We start from the raw sequence: 22,058 nt of genomic DNA, 5'->3' as shown, positions 1-22,058 counted from the left end.
TCCATTTTGAGACAAAATATTCATCCCCTCTACAGTTCCAGAAAACTTGGAGCTTTCTGTTCATGACAATGGAGCCTCACAGCTGTTAAGGTCCTCTTAGGACTAATCTGACCTATTTGAGAACTTGAATCGCATAGACTATTCCATTCCTTATAAACTAGGTGACACTTTTACTCAAATGTGGTAACTTCTGTGGGTGTTTATACACCTTGCCTTTAAGTGACAAAGAAATTTTGATGGAAAATACTGGAGAGAAAACTGAAGGTACAACATGTTTCTTGCATCTTATAAAATATTTCCCCTTTCCCTCTGGCCACTCATTTGCATAGTTCTTTTGGCACAGTTTATGACACTTGTGAACTCACATCGCCCTGGTACTTACAGCCATGTATGGTTTGCATCCTGCGTCGATGGTTTTAGCGACAGAATCTACAAGGTAGCCACTGATTCCAAAGTCACACATCTTCACTTGGCCCAGAGTATTGATCAGCACGTTAGAAGGCTTGACATCTGCAAGCAAGAACCATCCATCCATCATCATAGGCAACCTTGACGATACACGCATTTACCACTAGAGGGCGGAAAGTCTCCATTTCACCTTGCCTCTCTCTTTTCCTTGTTGGTAACTATAGTAACTGCCTTTGACTCACAAAAAAGTACCTGAGAGTTTTCACCTTGATTTTATGCCTTAAGTGCGGTCTTTCTTGCACAGTGTTGAAACCATCAAAGAAAAAATGGTTTCTTCCATGCCATCCTCTTCACTGCACTTTACATGAAGTTCAGATTCAAATTATTACTGAATTAAACAAATTAATGCTATTACTAAGGGATGAACTGTTCTTCATCCTCTCTATGGTGACTAAAACTGTGTTATTGAATTAAAAATGGGAAAGGGGAGGATACATTCTGGGTGTTTTTATGACAGTAAGAGAGTTTTTGGAAAGCCCAGTTCATAGTGATCTTCTGTACAATAGGTGAAAAAGGAATAATAGACCACAGAATTCAAAGCCTGAAGGTGGCATAAGATTTCCATTTTTTAAGAAATTACACACACATATAAAACTAATGTTGATTGATGCTTTTACAAGAGCTGCAGCAGACAGAGGTCACATGGCATATGGCATGTGGCACCATCTTCACTGGACTGGAAATACACTCACACACACACACCACCCACGAAGAAGATGAATTTCAATTATCTTTGGTCAATTAGAAATTAGGCTCAAGGGACCAGACACAGTGTGTAAAGTGTTTGCCTTGCACACAGCTGACCCAAGATAGACCTGGGTTCTATCCACGATGTCCCATATAGTTCCATGAACCAGGAGCAATTTCTGAGCATCACCAGGTATGGCCCAGAAACAAGAAAAAAAAAAGAAAGAAAAAAAAAAGAAATTGGGCTCATAATATGTTTTTTCTTTGTGACACTTCTCATGAGATAAAAAATCAAGAGTCATTTTGAAAAAAACAAATATAGTGCTCGCTTCGGCAGCACATATACTAAAATTGGAACAATACAGAGAAGATTAGCATGGCCCCTGTACAAGGATGACATGCAAATTCGTGAAGCATTCCATATTTAAAAAAAAAGTAAAAAAAAACAAATATATATAACTTTACAATTAAATGGAAGATTATAGATTTTATTTTATTATTATACTATATATACTTTCTAATATAAATTGTTTCATAATTTTAGAACAAATGCTTTAAAAATCCTTTCACATATATGGAAATGAACATTCATTTTCCGCATTCTCCTCTTTCTTCTTCTAAGTTTCATAATTTGAAACACAATGAATAATTTTAATAGCAATTATTGTTAATTGAAGCATATTATTTTTAATTTCAGGCTCAGGACATTTAAAGTGATCAAGTCACAGTGTCCTTATTTGCTCTCAATATTTTCTATTATTATTCCAAAAACCAAATTAGATATTCATCAAAGTATTATTGACTAGAGTCACCGAATCTAGAAATTTCTTGGCTTTATTATTCTACCTATAGGACTTTCTTATTAAGTGACTTATTTTTATTCATAAGATAGTGGCTTATGTTTCTCATTTCCCTACTAGGAATCTCTAGTTAGAATTTTAAGAAATATAGTTTCTTCTAAGATATGTGTCAAGTATAAATTGTATAAATATAAAGCTGAAAAAATGCTGGAAAAAGTCATAAAGTGGACAGATGGATGAGAAAAACAGGTGAATGTGTAAGAGTGAAAAGACAAATGAAGAAATAACAGGAAGAAAAGGAGGGGAAAAAAGAGCCTAATTGGCCAGTCTATTCATTTTATCTCCTGTCTCCTGCTGTCTGAAAAAGGCTACAATATATACTAGGACTTTCACACTTTAATATTCACACTTTAAAAACTAACTAGGACATTGCAAAAATGTAATTGGTCTTAAAATTCATACATTTCTAACAAATTCTTAGGTGCTGATCATTAGTAGATAAACTTTGGTCCTACAAGTGTTATAAAATCATTTTCTCTCATGTCCTCAAACAAAAAATGAAGAATAGTGACTAGCTGATATTATTATCTTACCCTAAAGGAAAACCCCTCTGTTATTTTGCCTCACTCCATTCTATTTTTATTTATTAAGGGTAGGGGCAGAACGAAGTGGAAGAGGATCAAAGAGAAAGCAATAAATTTTATAAAAAATGGTTTCAAGTTGTTTTTTTTAAGACTGTACCTAGTAGTATTCAGAATTTCCTTCTGGTTCTGCACTCAAGGATCAGTCCTGGCAGTTTTGGGGGGACCAATTGAAGTGTGGGGGATTAGACCTTGCTCACAGGCAAAGCAAGTAAGTGCCTTGCTCCCATCCTCTCTCTCCAGCTCTATGTGATTCAATTTTATAATAACCCAGACCATTCCACGGATGCTTACCTCGATGAATGACAGAGAGCTTACTGTGTAAATGTTCTAAGGCTTTGACAATCTGCAAGAAAAACACAACAGAGATTTCTTACTCCTGTCCCTGGAAGGAGATTCAGTAATGTATCTGGATATACAGGTTTATTATCCCTAGCTTAAGGTCACAAGGTGAGGCATTTTCTCAGAGTGGTTTTCACCAGGGAAAACACAGCAAGTTACACAAATTAAACTCCTCCTGCCGAATCCCACTTAACAGGATTCTATTATAGTAGGGAGGGGATCTATCTGTTATGGCCTCCAGTATTTTTCACTTGACCTTCAGTTATATTTTTTCTTTCCACTCCCCTGAGTCTCAAAGGCATCAAGGGAACAAAATTCTTTCCATTTTTTTTTTTTTTTTACCTTCTGCTTCCTTGGATGCCTCATAGTCCTAAGAAAACATTGAAAACTCTACACAGGGAAATCAAAATAATCATCAGATGCCAAGAAAGAGGCCAGAGTCAATGGTTGTGTTGCTTGAAGATATTTTAACTTACGAATTTCCCAAATCAAGTCAGTAGTAAAGTCATCTATATAGTGCAAAGAAGAAAAGCACTCATAGATCCATTCATGCACAGATATGTTCAACCATCCAACTAATAAATAACTGGTAGAATCCAGGTAGTATATTCTACCAACTGAGAATATAAAATAGTCTCTACACTGTAATGGGATTTGTTATGTACTCACAGAAACTGCTATTTTCCCTAAGATGTCCTCTGGAATTGTTTGACCCTTATCAATCACTTGTTTGTAGAATTTATCTAGTGATGTATCCATGAGTTCCATGCAGATCCAAACATCTCCCTGAAAGGAAACAGAGGTTGAGAAGTTATTAGTGAAGATGCAAAAGGAAAAGGAAGACAGTTACCACCTACTGAGACAAATTATTTCTTGCTTGAGTTTTGGGGGGAAAGTTCTAGATCTCCTAGGAATTGTAAAGCAATGGAAGATGATTTTAAAGAGAAAACTAGCAGACCGATGAGAGGAGTCTAAACGGGATCATCTAGTACTAGGATCTAAACACTGATTTGTCACAAATAAAAACCTGGAAATTCAAGTCCTGATGGCAAGTGTGCCTGAAGAATTTAGGGCAGCCAATGACTTCAAATCTGATTTTCCACCCTGAGCATACGACAGCAAAAAGCTATAATACTAAAGAAAAAATGAGGCACTGGATACCACAAAATGGCCAAGTGCAAAGTGGAAGAGAACAGAGAACAAACACAGCCTGCATAGCACAAAAAACAGTGAAAAGTTTATCAAGTGTCTGTAAGTCCAGAATCACTCAGGTTTTGAGGGATCTCACCCCAAATGTCCACAGACAATTCATAGAAACAGTTCTGCCATAACAGACAAATCAAATCAGAAAGATGGAAAAGGAGAGCCTTAGCATGTAAAGGAGTGAAACATAACGGGAACTACTTTAATATCTTTGCAAGAGAGTTTGGCATCTCTGCAGAAACATTAATATTGCCTGTCTAAAACCATGACAAATAAGAGTGAGTGCTGTGAAAGTACTCACGGACCTAATGAGATCAGAAAGAAACTCGATTTTAACTTACTGCTTACTTTGGTCTTAGAATGGAGGGATTACCTACCTCCCGGAAGAGTGCACCATAAAAGGTGACCGTAAAAGGGCAGTCCACTGTCCTCATGGAAATATCCAAATCCATCAGTAGCCTCTTCTGCTCCTGGCTATTAACGGTGGCTCTGATCCGCTGAATCAAAGAATACACAAGAAAATGTAAGGTTACTGCTCTGCAGATGAATCCACTATAATCCCATCCTAAAAGCAGTACCAAAATTCACAGTAGAATTTTTGGCAAATTCTAATGTTCATTCTAAGAGATTAGGTAATTTTTATTCAATTTATTATTATTATTATTATTATTATTATTATTATTATTATTATTTAGTAGGAGGAGGAGGAAGAGGAGGAGGGGGAAGAGTAATAGTAGTAGTAGTAATAGTAGTATGAAGGCTTGGGGTCACACTCAGTTCTGTTCAGGGCTTATTCTTGGATCTTGGATCAGGGATCATTACTAGTATGCTTGGATCATATGAGATGCCAAGGATTAAGTTTGGGTCAACTGTATGCAAGGCAAGACACCTACCCACTATACTAGCTCTCTAACCCCTTGATTGGTTGTGTTTTTTTTTAATTAGAGGGAATTTATCACAGGGAGGGGAGTTGATAATATATGTTGAAGCATGTACAAACACTAGGGATTGCATATTTCAAATTACAAACATATGTCTAAGTTTTAGAATATTGCTTTATATTGCTCTAGTATAAGAGATATAATTGCACCAAACTGACTCTCTTTTTATTATCTAGCCAAGACACCACAGAGGAACAAACAGAGAAAAAAAATCTAGAGATTAGGAAAAGTAGTCCCCTTCCCCAAAAATAAAGTAACTCATCTTAACATCCTTATCTCTAATAGTGACTCAAGTCAATGAACCCAACTAGAGACAGTCATTCTCCCAGGTCATTGCAATAGCTTCCCAAGAAATAGTAGCCATCATTCCAAACAGATATATGCAACATTTATACATCTTTGTTACAGTTCCAAAAATAATAGGAGAATTTACCATATTTTTCTCCACCAATAAAAATAATGTCCTCCTTTAAATTCTGGTTCTTGGTTTTCAGAAACAATTCTTTCAAAGCAATGAAATATAGAATGAAAGGACTTTGGAGACAGAGCAGCAAAAGGCACTGTGAGAACATTTGTTTTGTTATTCCAATTTGAACAACCAGCAGAATTTAAACACACACATAAACAATTCTAAGATGGTGGGTCACTTGAATTTAGACTATGTTAAATAATGACTTTAAGAAATATTGGGGCCGGAGAGATAGCATGGAGGTAAGACGTTTGTCTTTCATGCAGAAGGTCATTGGTTCGAATCCCGGCGTCCCATATGGTCCCCCGTGCTTGCCAGGAGCAATTTCTGAGCATGGAGCCAGGAGTAACCCCTGAGCACTGCCGGGTGTGACCCAAAAAAAAAAAAAAAAGAAAATATTGTTCATTCTCTTGAGTGTGATGAGGATACTGTGGCTACCGAATAATAAATAAATATAAAAAATAAAGGAGGGAGATTCATCCATTTCAAAATGGCATCCCTCCTATATTCTTGGAGGGAAACACATTTTCCTTCCCATATTATCTTTCTCTATTTCACCCTGCTGAAGATTGTATTGCTTCTAAGCAATGGACTGACTTGAACTGACAAATGGATACACCACAGACATAGAACTTTGGGGGAATGTCAACTCTACCTTCACCGCCATGATCTGCCCGCTGGGCACGTGTCTCATCTTCTCCACCACCCCGTACGCACCTCGCCCCAGTTCCATTATAGGCTCCAGATCATCTGCCTTTACCTCAAAGTTCTGCAGGTCGGAAATAGTAAGAAAGTCTTAAGATTGAGAAAAACAGGTGAAGCACAGTTGCTATTTGACCTCTCTCAGCTTTCTTTCATTATTCTGTGGACCATCTCTAATTATTTAGCATCCAATCTAGACGTTTATCCAAGGAGCCAATGAAAGCAAGAAGGTCAGGGTGATTCCAGAGCAAGTGATCAGCTGACAGAAATATGGATACCAACCCAATCTCCAAGGCCAACCCAACTTCCAACCCAACTTCCAAATTGTACAATTAATAACCCCTTCATCTGTGATTTCAATCTCCTTAGTTATCTGAATGATCACTTTGTTGATGATGACAAGACATTGATGCCAGAATTTTAGAAATCCTCACCCCAAAATATTATATCCTCAAGTACTTGTATCAGGTACTCAATTGGCCATTTAGCACGCATAAATAAATAAGTGCTCATGAGTTCAAAAAATTTCAAACTTGTTTAACCCACACCCAACAGCATGCTACAGAAAATTATTATGTCATGGTAAGTCCAAAAGCATACATATAACATGATTGAAACATTATCTGAAAAACAGGGTTTTACTTACCTGGTTTCCGATAGAAATGCAAGCTTTGGAGTCTAAATCTCTAGGAGGCCTGGAAAGAGAGAGAGAGAGAGAGAGAGAGAGAGAGAGAGAGAGAGAGAGAGAGAGAGAGAGAGAGAGAGAGAGAGAGAAGAGAGAGAGAAAGCTATTTTGTCAGATATTCATAAATCTTATTGAACAAGAAGGCATTTTTTTTCTCCCACTCACAAATAAGATCATGATTAAAATTAAGATATAGGAAATTATTAACAGTGTGGGGTTTGGAATAAGAGAGACAGACAAATGGCATTTTAAAACTAATCATATTTCTGAGTTTCTGTGTCATCTTTAGCATAAAGGTATTCGGAATATCTACCTGATAGAAGATGAGAGTGTGGTATATAGAATATTCCAAGAAATGAATGCATTGAGCAGAAAGCCTGGCATATCATTAAATAACCAGTAAATATGAACCAGGTGTATACTGTTATATAATAACACTATTCAGTAACCCTAAATGTTTTTCTATCCAATTATTCCATCACTCTTTCTCCAACTGCTTAAAAAAAAAGGTTTAAATAATGTCACATCCAAATTTCATACAGATACAAACTCTATCTAATCCTAGCCTTGTTAGATTAAAAAAAAATTCAGTATGGTGATATGATTTGTCCTGGCTCCAAATGATCTTAGGTCTCCACATTTGCTGAGCAAACTACTACACATTAGCAGTGGTCTTAGTCGTGTGTGCTTAGCATATGCCTTGCATATGGCTGACCCAGATTCAATCCCCAACATCCTATATCCCTGAGGCAGCCAGGAGTGTTTTCTGAGCAGAGACAGGAGTAATCCCTGAGTGCCATTCAGTAAAGCTCAAAAATCCAAAAATAAATAAATAAATAAATATAACTAACTTGGCTGGGATTTTTCTCCACATCTACATGATAGTAGAACAAAACAACATGATTCAAAGACCTATTAAGTTTTGTATGTTACACTCTAATCCTACCTTGTTTGAGCCCCACCTTCTTCAGAGAGATGCTTGACTGGGTATAAAACCAAATTGGGAGAGCAATTTTTTTTTCTGAAATGAATGTCCTAAGAGTAGCAAGACGAAAAGATGGAACGCCATGCTCCTAAATATGGAGGTCCTAAACAGAGCTGAAATAAAACACATCGCTCAAGTTTTAATCCAAGGAGGAAAGGCTATTTATACTGAACACTGAATTCCTTGTTTTCTAATATCTCATTTCATTTATTAAGCATGAACGAACACACACACACACACACACACACACACACACCAATAGGATGATTGTCTTAATGATGCAGATTAGAACTTAGAATTTTAAATCTGACTGACTTCAAGGAACCCGTGCTCAATATCCAGCCTATCCTATTTCCTATGGAAATGATCAATCTACCCATGCATAAGGCTTTATGATCATCAAAGCAATGAGTCTTGGGCAAACAGCTCACATTGCATTCACTGGCACTGTGTTCTGCCCAGGACATTTTCCTTCTTCTGGGGCAACAAATCTCTATGGTTAGTTTAGACTGGTTTGGTTATTTTCTGCTTTTCAGTGCTTGAGTGCTTTAGGGAAAAAAACAACTTAATATAAAGTTCCTTTACTGAATGGTCCAAAGTATTCTAAAGCTCATCTAATATTTGCCTTTATTATTTTACATATTTTTATAATACCCATTTAAAATACTATTGAGTAATCTCTTACACTGTCAATATCATGAATATTTTGCCTACTAAAAATTTGCCTATTAAGCTATCTCTGTGGGCCAGAGATTCTGCCCAAGTCTAGATATAAAATACCTTCTTTGGCCAGAAAGATAGTACAGGGATTAAAGTGCTTGTCCTGTTCCTAGTCAAGCCAGTTTGGACCAAGGCACTGCTGGGTATATTCCAAGCCCTGACCTCCCATCTTTCATTTCACAACTCTTAGAGATGTAATCTCAACTTGAATATAAATCTTTGCTACAGAGAGGAAAAGAAAAATGCAGATTCCTAGCACGAATCCTTCTCAATTGAAGAAGTCAAAGATGCTGCCTTCCATGAGCTACTGGTTTATTTTGTCTGTGTCTTCCAGTCAAGACTGTGAGTCAGAGCACAAGCTTGAGAGTCAGGTAGCAATGAGTGTGTAAGTTAGACCTCCACTCAGACTGTCTGTTACAGCAGCAATAATAACACTCATTGAGAAATTCCAGCGACACACGCAAGGAGATATGACACTTAATACAGCTTCTAATACCTAATCCTCATAGCAACCACATTGTTGTTGATTCCTGTTTTTCACAAGGGGAAACCAGGGTTTATTGGGATCAGGTAACTTGTCTAAGGTATCCAGGCCAGAATACTTTAGATCCCATCAACAAACCCTGGCAATCTAGCTTTTAATTTTAATTTATTTTTTTGTATGGTTAGTGGAGAGGTGTGGAGAAAGAAGATTATTAGGCCATGACTTGCAATGCTCAGGGACTACTCCTGCATCTGTACTACATATGTATGGCGCAGGGTTCGAACTAGGGTTGACCACATAGCAAAGCAAATTCAAGCTTGAGCCTGAACTATGATCCAGAAAGTAATGCTCCTGGAGTTTGGAGCAAATTCCAGATCTTTGTACAGGACTGTTTTCTCCCAGGAGAAGAGATAGCAAAAAGGAGCCCCCTCCCAACCTGAAATTCTTGTGTGACTTAAAGAAAATAATACTGACTTGTGCAAAAGTGAGTTAGCGGTAGTTATTGCCCATCAAGTGAGGGATGGCTCAGGAACCAACAGGATTAGCAATTGCCAAAAGCAAGCTGGAGAAGTGGGACCACACACAGGAAGAGGAGAATGGAGCTCTGTCTAGACTATTTTTATGCAACACAGCAGAGCAGATGGAGGACAAATGTAAGAGTCACTGAACCAACCGCCAAAGCCTGCCAAGAAAATCTCAAAGTGCAAAAGTGACTTCAAATGTAGGAGCACAAACGTAAGCCTCAGTAGGCACATCATAATGACGTTGACAATAAGTCTTCCCAGGTGCCAATGTGGTACAGGCTATAAGGAGAAAGTGATGCTTGAGGTATGACATGTCTAAAGTCTAGACTGCAGGCTTTCCATGCTGAAGGTTTGAGTTTTATTCCCAGCGGAGCACAGTCCCTTGAGCACCATTAGGAATGACTCCTGAACAACTAACACATCCAAGTGTGAGAAGAAAAACTACCAAAATGTAGTGGGGAGGAGGGAAGAGAATGAAGTGTCTTGACACAGTGAAACAGAAAATATATTTAAAAGTTTATTCTACTACATGAAGGAAAGATAACAAAGAAGCTAACTTTGAACTGACCCAGACTTTTATTCCCTTGTGTATACCAAAGAAAAATAATGTATGGTAGTTGAAAAAAAGTATCAAATATAGATCATGAATATAAATTGAAAGTAAAGAATCTAAAATTTAAAGGCAAGAAATGAATAAATATAAGCCAGCTAGGAAATTAATATAAGAATATTATAATAATATTTTATAACATAATATATAATAATTTCATATATTATATATTACTAATATATATAATATATAATAACATAATTTCCCAAAGGAAATAAAAAAGAAAAAATAATTTTAACTCCATTATACTGAATACAGGAAAAAAATTTTAAATAGTTACTTTTTTAAAAGATCATACAATTTTTAAACTGCTTACAAATTTGACAAAGATCAAAAGAAGATACTGGTGATGATTATCAGAAATAAAAATAGTACCAATTATAACATACTCACAGCCATTTAAGAATGATCAAGGTAGAACATGAACAACTTTACTCATAACTTTGACAGCTTAGAAGAATTAGGACAAATCCTTGAAAATCTAAAACTACAAAACTTATCCAAGATGAAAAAGAACAACTGAGGCTGGAATGGTGGCGCTAGTGGTAGGGCATCTGTCTTGCATGTGGCTAACCTAGGACAGACCACAGTTCAATCCCCTGGTGTCCCATATGGTCCCCCAAGCTAGGAGCGATTTCTGAGTGTGTAGCCAGGAGTAACTCCTGAGTATCACTGGGTGTGGCCCAAAAAGCAAATAAAAGAAAATCTAAATAATCTCATAACTAACTTTTAAAGAAACTTACTTTATAATATGAAAGCTATAGGAAAAAAAAGGAATGCTTGGATTCCTTTTGATACACTGGAGAATTTTAGCAAACATTTTCCAAAATCATAAAATGCAAATGACCAGAAAAAAGAAGGAATTCATACCAATTCATTTTATGAGCCCAATATTGTCTTTGTACCCAAAACCAAGGAAATAACAGCAAGCACTAAAATTCTCAAAATTTTAATAGATCAAATCCAAATCTGTATGAGAAAAATAAACAACCAAGTAGGATTTATTTTGGTTTCCACCAAAGACACTTTTAGATTTTGATAATTTAGTATTAATTATATAAGATATTAGGATTAAAGAGAAGGGCGCTCATACACAAAAGCTACATGGTCTTTTTTCTTTTTGTAATTTCTTATTCATCTGCAATCATTTCAAAATAGTTATCAAAAAACTTATATTACATAAAGTCCTATATGGGACTTTGGGATAGAGAAAGCATACTTTTTACTCTAAACTCTCAAGAAACCAATCACAGAGGAAGAATTATTTGTTATATAATTTATAGACACCACCACCACCACCACCACCACTATAAAAAGGTAATGAATAAACAGATGGATCCCTTTTCCCCAACCCCCAAAACATTATCTTGATGGTTGATATGGAATTTCCTCTTGCAAGTAACTTAAGACTTTTGATGGATAATCTTATACACTTTGGTGGTGGTAAGGTGTTGTAACTGAGTACACCAAAAATGAGTAATTGTTAAACTATTATAAACATTGACCCCAATTATAATAATTTTAAAACATTTTAAAATTTCCTTCTATGACTCACGAATGGAACAGTATAAATTGAGCAAGGTCCTTGAATTACTGAGCAGAATCCTAAAGAATACTCTTCTACTCAGTTCTGTGCATAAAGGAAAGTCTGTTTTCTGCCACAGAAAGTTGACTTTTCAATTTGACTGGCTTTAAAAAAAAAAAAGAAAAGAAAGTTGACTTCTAAGTTACAAGATCTGTAAGGACTCTTGAGAAGTTCTCAACAAAGTCTTGCATGACATTATCTTTACTAGCACATTCCAACACTTTCTGATAGCCTGTTTCATGATTATAAGGACAATGCCTGTGGAAAGGAGGGCACACTTGTAAACATATGCAAAAGCCTTCCATTTGGATGTCTACTCTGGGTTCTAGCTCTCTCTTCTTAGAATGTCTGTGATCGTTCTTTGGAATTTCCATTCTTCACATGGAGATGTTCAGACAGATGGTCACCCTTCTCATTGGCAGTAGAAACTTGCACACCCCACTGAGAAACAAAGAAATGGGAAGAAGCCAAAGGGAGAATGTATTGTACTTCAGCAGAACTTGAGCTGATCTTAGGGAATTTTTGTTGTGTGATTGGTTGATTAGTTGTTTTGTGTGGGGGCCATACCCATTGGTGCTCAGGGCTTACCTCTGACTCTTTGCTAAGGGATCACTTTTGGTAAATTTGAGGAAATCATATGGAATGCCAGTTATTAAACTTACGTAGGTTACTTACAAGACAAGCATCCTACCCACTGTATTATTTCTCTAGTCCTGGCCTTAGGGATTTGAAGCAGAGCTTCAAAAAGAAAAGTAGGAACTTTTCTCTACTCTCATTTTGCCTTCTGTTTATGGAGGAAAGGATTTGAGCATCAAGTTGTTGAAAATTCTTCTGGGACCATCTTTCTATTTCAACCCAAGTTTTATAACAGTGTTCTCCAAGAGAATCTGTGTCTTTGATAAAAAGTTATATGAAAAAGAAAAGAAATTCTATATCCAGGGCCTTTCTGAGTTCACCAAGGAACCCATCTGACAAATATATCAGTGACACTCAATACTCCATCAATCAATAGAGTGAAGCATTGAATGCAAAGCTTCATTTAAGAAGCATAGCTTTTCATGATCAAATCAAATATCAGAAAAGTGAGCACATGACAACCCCCCTTTAACAGGACTCTGAGGAAATTGTGCACTGTGGGAAATGTGCACTTGTGAAGGGTACTGGACACTGTCTGACTAAAACTCAATCATAGACAACTTTCTATCTGTGAAAAAACACCTAACTATATTATGAACAAACTTGTAACCACAATGTTTAAATAAAGTAGTTTTAAAAAATAAATAAATACAAGGACTCTTCTTTCTCACAACTTTTTTCCCAAAGTATTGCTCACTGGGGCACAGTGGTAGGTCTTTTGCATTGCACACGGCTGACCTAGGATGGACCTTGGTTTGATCCTCCAGCGTTCCATATTGTCCCAAAGCCAGGAGCAATTTCTGAGTACATATCCAGTAATAACCCCCTGAGCATCACTGGGTGTGGCCAAAAAAAATCCAAAACAATAGCAGCAACAACAACAACAACAAAGTATTGCTTATTAATTCACAATAAATTCCCATTCCTGTGAAACCGGTCAAGTGCAGAAAATGGAATAAAGATGGTTACCATCTGTTAACTTACGTGGAACTGGTCTGAGGTTGTTCAAATGCTTCTTTGGGAATTTTAAGGCCAGGGTTTCGCTTCTTGCCTACGGGAAAAGACATAAGGATAAAGTTAAAGTCTTGGAGTCAGAACTTGAGAAGAACAGACGAGATGGCAGCAGAGCAAAAAAGAACTGACCTGAAGTTGGAGCACTCATCTCTTCACCCAAACCCCACTTCCTAGCCAGGAAGGTTAAGGAACAAGGACCAGGTTCAACAAAGCTTCCCATGGCCAGACAGTACTTACAGGTGAAGTTTTCCAGCAGCCCAAACCATTAAGATATGAGGCCAACTCTGGAGGTCAAAGAAATGACTCTAAAGGCTTGAATACATCTGTTGCTTACTAAAGACCTGGGGGTTTGATCATTGGTACTTCAGGGTATCTAAGCACCACTGAATACAATTCCTGAACACCCAGGTGAGCACTGCCCCCTCCATTACCACCAATAATGACCAAAACAAAATGCCAATTTCTTTACTTAGAAGTCTACCCTTTCCTCCCTACTGAGTCTGTGATTCCAATTTATTTGCTCTTTTTTTTCCTCCACCTAGGAGGATGAAGGTCCATGCTGTCACCCATACTGTTTTCCTTTTTCATAACAAGTGGAAAGATGCTCTCATATGTCAGTACCTCATGATTTTAAATTCATCCACAAATAACTAATAATTAATGAGATCGATTATAAAGGAATCCCCACTGTTCTGAGGTGTCTGTGCTCAACGACCAGACAAAGACTGGAACATCTAAGGAAGAAGCAGTGTATGATTTTCTTACATTCGTCATTTTCTAAGAAAGAAGCAGATAAAGGTGAGCTCTGATAGGGAGGTGAGCATATATTGGGGAGCCAGATGGAAATGTTATGGATGTGTTCATCTCTGGGCTTAAACATACAAGAGACCTTGAACTCAGAAACTTTTATTAATGATTTTTTTAAATTAAAAAAATGTACTGAGAAATTCAAGGTCAGAAAGCAATATGAGAAAATATTCTTTTTTTTTTATTTAAACACCTTGATTACATACATGATTGTGTTTGGGTTTCAGTCATGCAAAGAACACCACCCATCACCAGTGCAACATTCCCATCACCAATGTCCCAAGTCTCCCTCCTCCCCACTCGACCCCCGCCTGTACTCTAAACAGGCTCTCCATTTCCCTCATACATTCTCATTATTAGGAAAGTTCAAAATGTAGTTATTTCTCTAACTAAACTCATCACTCTTTGTGGTGAGCTTCCTGTGGTGAGCTGGAACTTCCAGCTCTTTTCTCTTGAGAAAATATTCTTTAGACTTCTAAGGAAACCCCACAGTTTTTGGTTCATCCCAGAAAACAAAGAAGTATCTAGAATGTTCATGATTACACTTTCTCTCCTCTCCTCGCCAGTGGAGGAGATCAACAAGCTCAAAGTGGATCCTAAAGCTCAAAACCAAACTTGAAGAATTCAATTATTGCCACCCCTGGTGGGAAAGTGACATCCAAGTGACTTCTGTGATTGATTCCAGATCAAAGAACCAACAAAACCCAGTGGGAAGGAGAATTTGTGTCTCCAGACATCCAGGGTGGAGCTTCTGCCACAAGTTCACAATGGACAACATTTAAAGATTAAAGAGTTCAGAGAGAATGAGATGGGGAGGCCAAGATGAGGAGCTTTTATAAAGCAGCTTATGGGATGAGAGAAATGGTACAGGGATCCAGGTTCTTGACGTGCATGCAACTGACCTAAGTTCTATCTCCAGTAAGAATTGCCTCCAGGTGTCAAGAGAGGTCTTTGAATTGGACTTTATATATATATATCCATTGGTTTTCTTTGGTTTTGTTTCCCTATTGCCTTCTCATCTGGCTTTTCCCCATCCCCTTGGGGGTGGGCTTTATTTTGATCTCAATAAAAGCTACTTAAGAGGCCTAGCTGAGAGCTGCCATCAAGGCTCATAGTTCCACATGGTGGAGTGACTAGCTTGTTGGTGAACAGCTTGCAGTGTGAGTTTCTTGCCTGCTAAACTTTCCTAACTGTGTGGATTATTTATTGCAGGGAATTAATTGCTACTAGACCAGTATCTCTTGCCCTACCTGGACAGGGTGCAAGGGATTCCCTCTTCCTCTCTGGGGATTTTATGGAATGCACAACCTGTTGTCTTAATATAAATTAATAAGTCCTATTGTTGGTGTGGGGATGGTGAGGCCTTTCTGGGCTCGACTGGGCTCCCACAGCCCCTATGGTCTGGCAGGTCTGAAGGTTGCAGGGTGAGGTTGAAGAGATTCACAAAGCAGTCAGATGAAGTTCCAGGAGTCAGCCAGCTCTATTTCACAGTCCCTACCACTATGCACACCTCCATAGTAAGCCTTGTCTTAGCAGCTACTTCTCTACTCCTTCTGGCTCTCTGGGCCTTTGTCTCCCTTTCAGCTGCTTTTTCCAGGCTTCCTAACTGGCTTCCAGGCTGACTAACTCCTTTGGTGATGCTGCTGCTGCTGCTGCTGCTTCTTTGATGATGCACAATTGCTAATGTTGAATCTGATGCTGAATCTCTGATGATGATGCCTCTCATACACATCTCTCTCTCTAACTCTCCTTCTTATCCCCTCTCTCTCCCCCCTGCAGACTCCTCTACCAGCCCATTCTAGGTGTGGGCAGTTCTGAATTCAGAACCCACCATTCAACATCCAGGTCCAGTGGGTAGAGTGTTTCTTGTACTCAGCTGACCCGAGTTTGATCTCTGGCATTTCATATGGCCCTCTGACCCTGCCTAGAGTGATACCTGAGAACAAAGTCAGGTGTAATGCCTGAGCACCACTGGATATGGCCCTAAAACCAAACCCCCCACCCAAGAACATTGCCTCCAAGCATCATCAGATATAGTCCAGATCTCCTCCAGGAGAGAAATTATTTTTAAAAAGGCAGCTCACATCTCATTTCTTCACTTCCCAAATACCCTCCTAAGTCTCTTTATAGCCCCAATGATAAAACGGGGCTATAACATTAATACCTATCTGTAGACTGACACAGCTTCTAGAGAGCACCACAGTACCTTAAAAAGCTGCTAATGGAATCCTTTTTCAGAAATAATCTGCATTGTCTCATTGTAAGAAAAAAATTTTTTAAAGAAAGCCATTAATAGAATTGGGCTTATTATCATAGACCAGTACAATGCTTAATTCAGTCTTTTTCCTCTATGCAGTCAAGACCCAAAATCTAGATCAAGTCTGCCTCTTACAGAAAGTTAAAAGAAAAAGAAAATTGCTTGGCAGCAACCAACATAGAAAAAAACCTTTTAGTATCACTTTCAAGATGACAGATTTTTCTCAGCTCTTCCCTGATGCTTTTTGAGGAGACCCTGAAGTTACCTTCTACTTTCCCATTTCTGGAGCCCAAGCTGGCCTTTTAGCACACGTTATCATTTAGTTATTGACAAATTATAGTGACCTGTACATGGTACCAAGAACAAGGTCACTGTTGAATTGTATGGAAATCATCCAACTAAACATACACCTAGTTTCAACAATCCCCCATCCCTGTGTTAATAAATCCATAAGAAATATCCAGAAGAATGAACGAGAATTCTAGTGCTCCATAGTCCAAACTATCTCATGACCAATGAATGAACACTCCATTTGTGTGAGTAATGTTTTACAGATTCCAATAAAGGGAATAGATATTATCATAGAGGCTCTCAGGTAGAACAATCCCAGAGCAAAATCTTTTTTTTTTTCCTGTGAAAAAGGGCTCCCCAGTTAGTTGCCAATGAAATAAACACTAAGCAAGAAATGCCTCTTTAATTTCTCTATCTCTCTTCCTCATTTTTCCATTCAGCTCTTACAAGATATAAAGAGAGAAATAGGGGCCGGAGAGATAGTATAGAGGTAAGGCGTTTGCCTTACATACAGAAGGATGGTGGTTCGAATCCCGGCATCCCATATGGTCTTCCGAGCCTGCCAGGCGCGATTTCTGAGCATAGAGTCAGGAGGAACCTCTGAGAACTGCCAGGTGTGACCCAAAAACCCAAAAAATAAAATAATAATAATAATAATAATAATAATAATAATAATAATAATAATGAGAGAAATAGCTGGTGATGGAGGAAATTTCCACGAAAAACACTTAAAAAGATCACTAAGCATTGATACCATAACATTATTAAAAACACTCTTAAGTCAAGCTTCATGCAAATAAATAGCAAGAGTGGGACCAGTGGGAGATAGCATAGCATGTAGGGCATTTGCCTTGCATGTGGCCAACCCAGATTTGATCCCCTGCATCCCATATGGTCTCCAGAACCGCCAGGAGTAATTTCTGAGGGCAAAACTGAGAAGTAACCCTTGAGCACTACTGGTGTGACCCTCTCCCCAAAATAAACAAAACAACAGCAGCAGCAACTAAGCAATAAAAGGAAAAAGGAAACTTCAAGAACTAAGAGTAAGCCACTAAAATATAATATATTCGAGGTATCAGAAAAGAAGATCCTGATCCCTTTGTATAGCAAGAAGAAAATAGTTCCAGGAGGCACAAAATCATGTGGAATGAGAAAATGTGGCATTTTCAGTTAAAAAAAATAATGAATCAAATATTCCTAGAGCATCGCCAGGGTTGCGCAGGTAATCCCTGACTGTGCAGGGTCCTTACATTGAACCACTGGCCAGATTGACCAAAAATTGCTCAGGGATGGTCCTTGGGCCTCCTGAATACTACTTGGAATCCCTCCCCAAATAAATAAATAAATAAATAAAATGCATGCAACAAAAATCACAAACTCACACACACCAATATGGCATGTCTCACTTACTTCATCTGCCCCAGAAAGAGATCAGAGGGAGTGGGAAGAAGTTTGCAGAGTGGCCAGGAGAAAACCCCACATTCTTTTCCAAGCTCTGGTGCCTACATTTGAACCCAGAGAAGCAGAACTAAACAGTCCCCACCGCCAATACCAGTGCTAATAGCAATAATCCCTCCCTTCCCCCCCCCCACCCCACCCCCACATACACTAAAAGTTCATTGTTCCCAGCAAACAGCCACTCCAGGCTGGAGAAGGGAAGTGGTTCATTGGGACACGAGGCATGGCATTAATCATTAACCATTCTCGGGGAAATAAATCTTTAAAAAGTCATTCTGGATGGGACAGCATTCACCAGCCTTTCTAGAAATTCCTCTTTTTTTGCTTAAAAGACGATATGAGGTCACTTTCCCAGCTGGGTTTATTTCAAAGCAATCCTGCCACCCCCCTCCCTGAACCCTAACAAAGTTGCCAGCACCTGATGTTCATATTGAAGAGTGTTTTTAAGAAGTACATAAGAAGGAGTAACGTGCAGAATAAATCAAAATGACACCAACACGGAATTTTTTTTTTCTTTCATATGCTCAAGCAAAAAAAAAAAAAAAAAAAAAAAGAAAATCAGAAAACCACCTCTGCGTTCCATTTCATATCCATAACAAGCCTTGTCAGAAGGAGAAAGTTCTGTACATGTCTTCTTATCTGGACACTGTGCAAAGCATATGCCTCTGTCAGCTGGATTTAGCACAGACAGCACACTATTACATCAGCCAGAGTCATGCCCAGGCCTGTTTCCTCTGAAAATATTGTCTTCCCCCACACACAGACATTTGCAAAGCTCTTCTTAAATCCCAGTTGGTCATGATGGTCCCAGCCTAGAGTGACATGGCCCTGCAGGGGAACAGGGCAGATGGGGCAGAGGGGTAGCCAAAAATCTTATTCATGGTTGGAAAAAATTTACCAGGCGACAGAAATGTGGGCTCACTTTGCAGGCCTCGCAAATGAGGGGGTACTTGGATCTCTCGCTGGGCATTTGCTCAGAGAAGCCAAGCACAAAGGTTTCTCTCTTGTGTGCCTCATTACAGAAAGCAGAAGGCCAGGACCCCAGTGCCAACCCAAACAGTTTAAGAACCCCACTTGGGGAAGTGGGGGGGAGACAGAAGGTGGCCCCTCAAGGCAGTGCTTTTCACCTGACTCTTTGTCAGCTTGGCCCAGGGCTACATACAGAGCATGAGGGGAAGAGCTGGTAATTATTGACTCAGTCTTGGCAAAACATGGCATTGCTTCCAGGGCCAAATGGATCTTAAAAATCCATTTTCCTGTGTAAATGGGATTTCCAGCGGAGTCCCTGGCAACATGCATGCTTTGGCCATTCTCTCCTTACTACTGCGCTGAAAGCTTTCAGTTCCAGCGCAGCTGCCTGCAAGTCTACTGAACAACGTCATGAAATGTTATGAAAGAGCAATGACTGCTGACCCAGGGAAGAAGGTGATGGAACTGCACACCCCTTTCTTGTACCCCTACACCAGGGATTATTGCCCCCATCCCTGAGAGTTCAACCAAGAAGTTGCATTTCTTTGGAATTACTGAAAATTCAGAGGAAAGCTACAAAGGAAGTTGTAAAGGAGCAGTTTGGTTTTTTTTTTTTTGTTGTTGTTGTTGTTTTGGTTTTTGGGCTACACCCGGGGGTGCTCAGGGGTTACTCCTGGCTGTCTGCTCAGAAATAGCTCCTGACAGGCACAGGGGACCATATGGGACACCGGGATTCGAACCAATCACCTTAGGTCCTGGATTGGCTGCTTGCAAGGCAAACGCTGCTGTGCTATTTCTCCAGGCCCACAGTTTAGTTTCTTAACATCTTTCCTTGGCCTGGGCCTTAGTCTTCTATCTCCCTCTCCTGCAGATAAAAAAAAAAATCCTTCCAAATACAGTCTTCTGGCCCTGCATTCCTTTAGATCCTTCCTAAGCTCTTCTCAAAGGTCATGGTTCCAAGGGTCCAGCTTTCCACTTTTTGCATCTCACACAGAGCCCAGAACATGCTAGAAATTCCATGCCACTGCACAAGGAAGCTCAAAGGCTTTTTTTTTTCCTATTGTTCACTCTGCCTACAGCAGATTTCCAGGACCATTTTTGTTTTGTTTTATTTTGTTTTGCTTGAAGAACACACTTAGTGATGCACAAGGGTTACTCCTAGCTCTGCACTCAGGAATTATTCCTGGCAGTGGTGAGGGGGCCATATGCCAGGGATCACACCCAGGTTGGCCGCATGCAAGGCAAATGCCCATACCATCTGTGCTATCATTTCAGTTCCACCATCTGCCATTGATGTCCCTCAGGTCTTCTCCCCCTATTACTTTGTTTTGTGTCTCTTTATGACTTGTCACCATCAACCTTTCCCCTAGAAATCCCAGTATAACAGCATGGTCTAGATGCTTCGCATGGTAAATATAGGTGGGATAAAGATGTGTTGTTCTTTTCTCAACTGTTTGGCATATAACAAGGGAATCCTTGAGGAAATAAAACAAAAGTCAGAGAGATAATACTGTAGGAAAAATAATCTTGTCTTGATGCAGCTAACTTGAGCTCAATAGTCAGCATTGATTTGGTTCCCCAAGTACCACCAGGGAGTAACCCCTAAAGCACAGAGCCAGGACTAAACCCTGAGAATTGCTGACAGTAGCCCCTCTCAAAAAAATAAAATAAAATTACAAAAACCATAACAGAATGAGATGAAAAATGCACAAATCCAATATGAATAGAATTTCATGTTTAGTCCCAAGTGTGCTCATTTTTTTTTGGCTCAGTTTTGCTACCTGCTGGTGAAAGATAGTCAGTCATTGAAAGACACAGTTACCAGAAACTGTATGAAAAAGTCAAATCTTTCTAGATGAAGAATTGAGAGAAATAGCAAATGGTCAAGGTGGATGATTTGCATGAAGTTGACCTTTATTTCTTCTTTGGCACCTCGTGGTACCCCGAGCATAACCAAATGCAACCCTAAAAACTCTGGAATACTACTGGGGTGGTCTAAATATCTCCAACATTGCAGGGTCAAAGCAGCATGGCCTCCTTGGGCTCTCATATTGAATCAATGGAATTTTGAAGGAGAATGACCAAGAAAGGTCCACAAACCTCTTGAGCACTGCTTCAGACTAAATTTACTCTCTTTGGTTGAGTTATTTCTTTAGATGTTATCCTGTCCACTTAGGCTGTCTTGTTATTTATATCATTTATGTTCAAATGACATTTTTCAAATGTCTTGTTAATCCTGAATCACAGTTTCCTGGTTCCTATGAATAATCCTGCTTTACAAATTCAAGGTCTATAGGAGCAAGGCCTCAACTCTATGTATTGGGGGAAGGATTAGAGGGGTGTGTAAACCTAACTGTGCTCAGGGCTCATTCCTGGCTCTGGACTCTGAGATCACCCTTTGTGATGCTCTGGGCTCTACAATGCAGTGCCTGGATTCAAACCAAGGTCAACCAAGTACCAGGTAAACTCTTTCTCTCATGGATGGATAGATGGATGGATGGCCAGACGGATAGAGATAGATAGATTGATAGAGAGATTTGGGGAGGGGATCACACCTGGCAGTGCTCAGAAGTTACTCCTGGCTCTGTACCCACAAATTACTCCTAGAGGTGCTCAAAGAACCAAATGGGATGTTGGGGATCAAATCCATATTGGCTGTGGACAAGGCAAATGCCCTATCCATCCTACCTACCCACTCCAACCCCCCCATATTTTTAAATAAAAGACTTATTGATTTATTTATTAACTTTTAGTGACCAGAAATTGGGTGTAGGGAGAAG

At 39.0% G+C, this 22,058-nt stretch overlaps 1 protein-coding gene and 1 non-coding gene across 2 annotated transcripts in view; one reads left to right on the top strand and one right to left on the bottom strand.

Annotated features, from left to right (window-relative positions):
* The window catches only part of MAP2K6 (mitogen-activated protein kinase kinase 6), a 130,913-nt gene that overhangs the window by 19,022 nt on the left and 89,833 nt on the right, over positions 1–22,058 (bottom strand). The window contains exons 2-8 of the mRNA XM_049772792.1: positions 13,467–13,533; positions 6,900–6,948; positions 6,207–6,320; positions 4,519–4,638; positions 3,608–3,724; positions 2,891–2,942; positions 383–510 (exon numbers count right to left, since the gene is read on the bottom strand). Of these exons, the coding sequence (XP_049628749.1) occupies positions 383–510; positions 2,891–2,942; positions 3,608–3,724; positions 4,519–4,638; positions 6,207–6,320; positions 6,900–6,948; positions 13,467–13,533 (647 nt within the window). The remainder of the gene's footprint in view (positions 1–382; positions 511–2,890; positions 2,943–3,607; positions 3,725–4,518; positions 4,639–6,206; positions 6,321–6,899; positions 6,949–13,466; positions 13,534–22,058) is intronic.
* On the top strand, positions 1,477–1,583 carry LOC125997122 (U6 spliceosomal RNA). Its single transcript, XR_007491632.1, has one exon. It is a non-coding gene; the product is annotated as a U6 spliceosomal RNA (small nuclear RNA).

This window comes from Suncus etruscus, chromosome 1 (genome assembly GCF_024139225.1).
Source record: "Suncus etruscus isolate mSunEtr1 chromosome 1, mSunEtr1.pri.cur, whole genome shotgun sequence".
NCBI classification, from domain to species: Eukaryota; Metazoa; Chordata; class Mammalia; order Eulipotyphla; family Soricidae; genus Suncus; species Suncus etruscus.
This window is presented reverse-complemented; position numbering and strand designations above follow the sequence as displayed.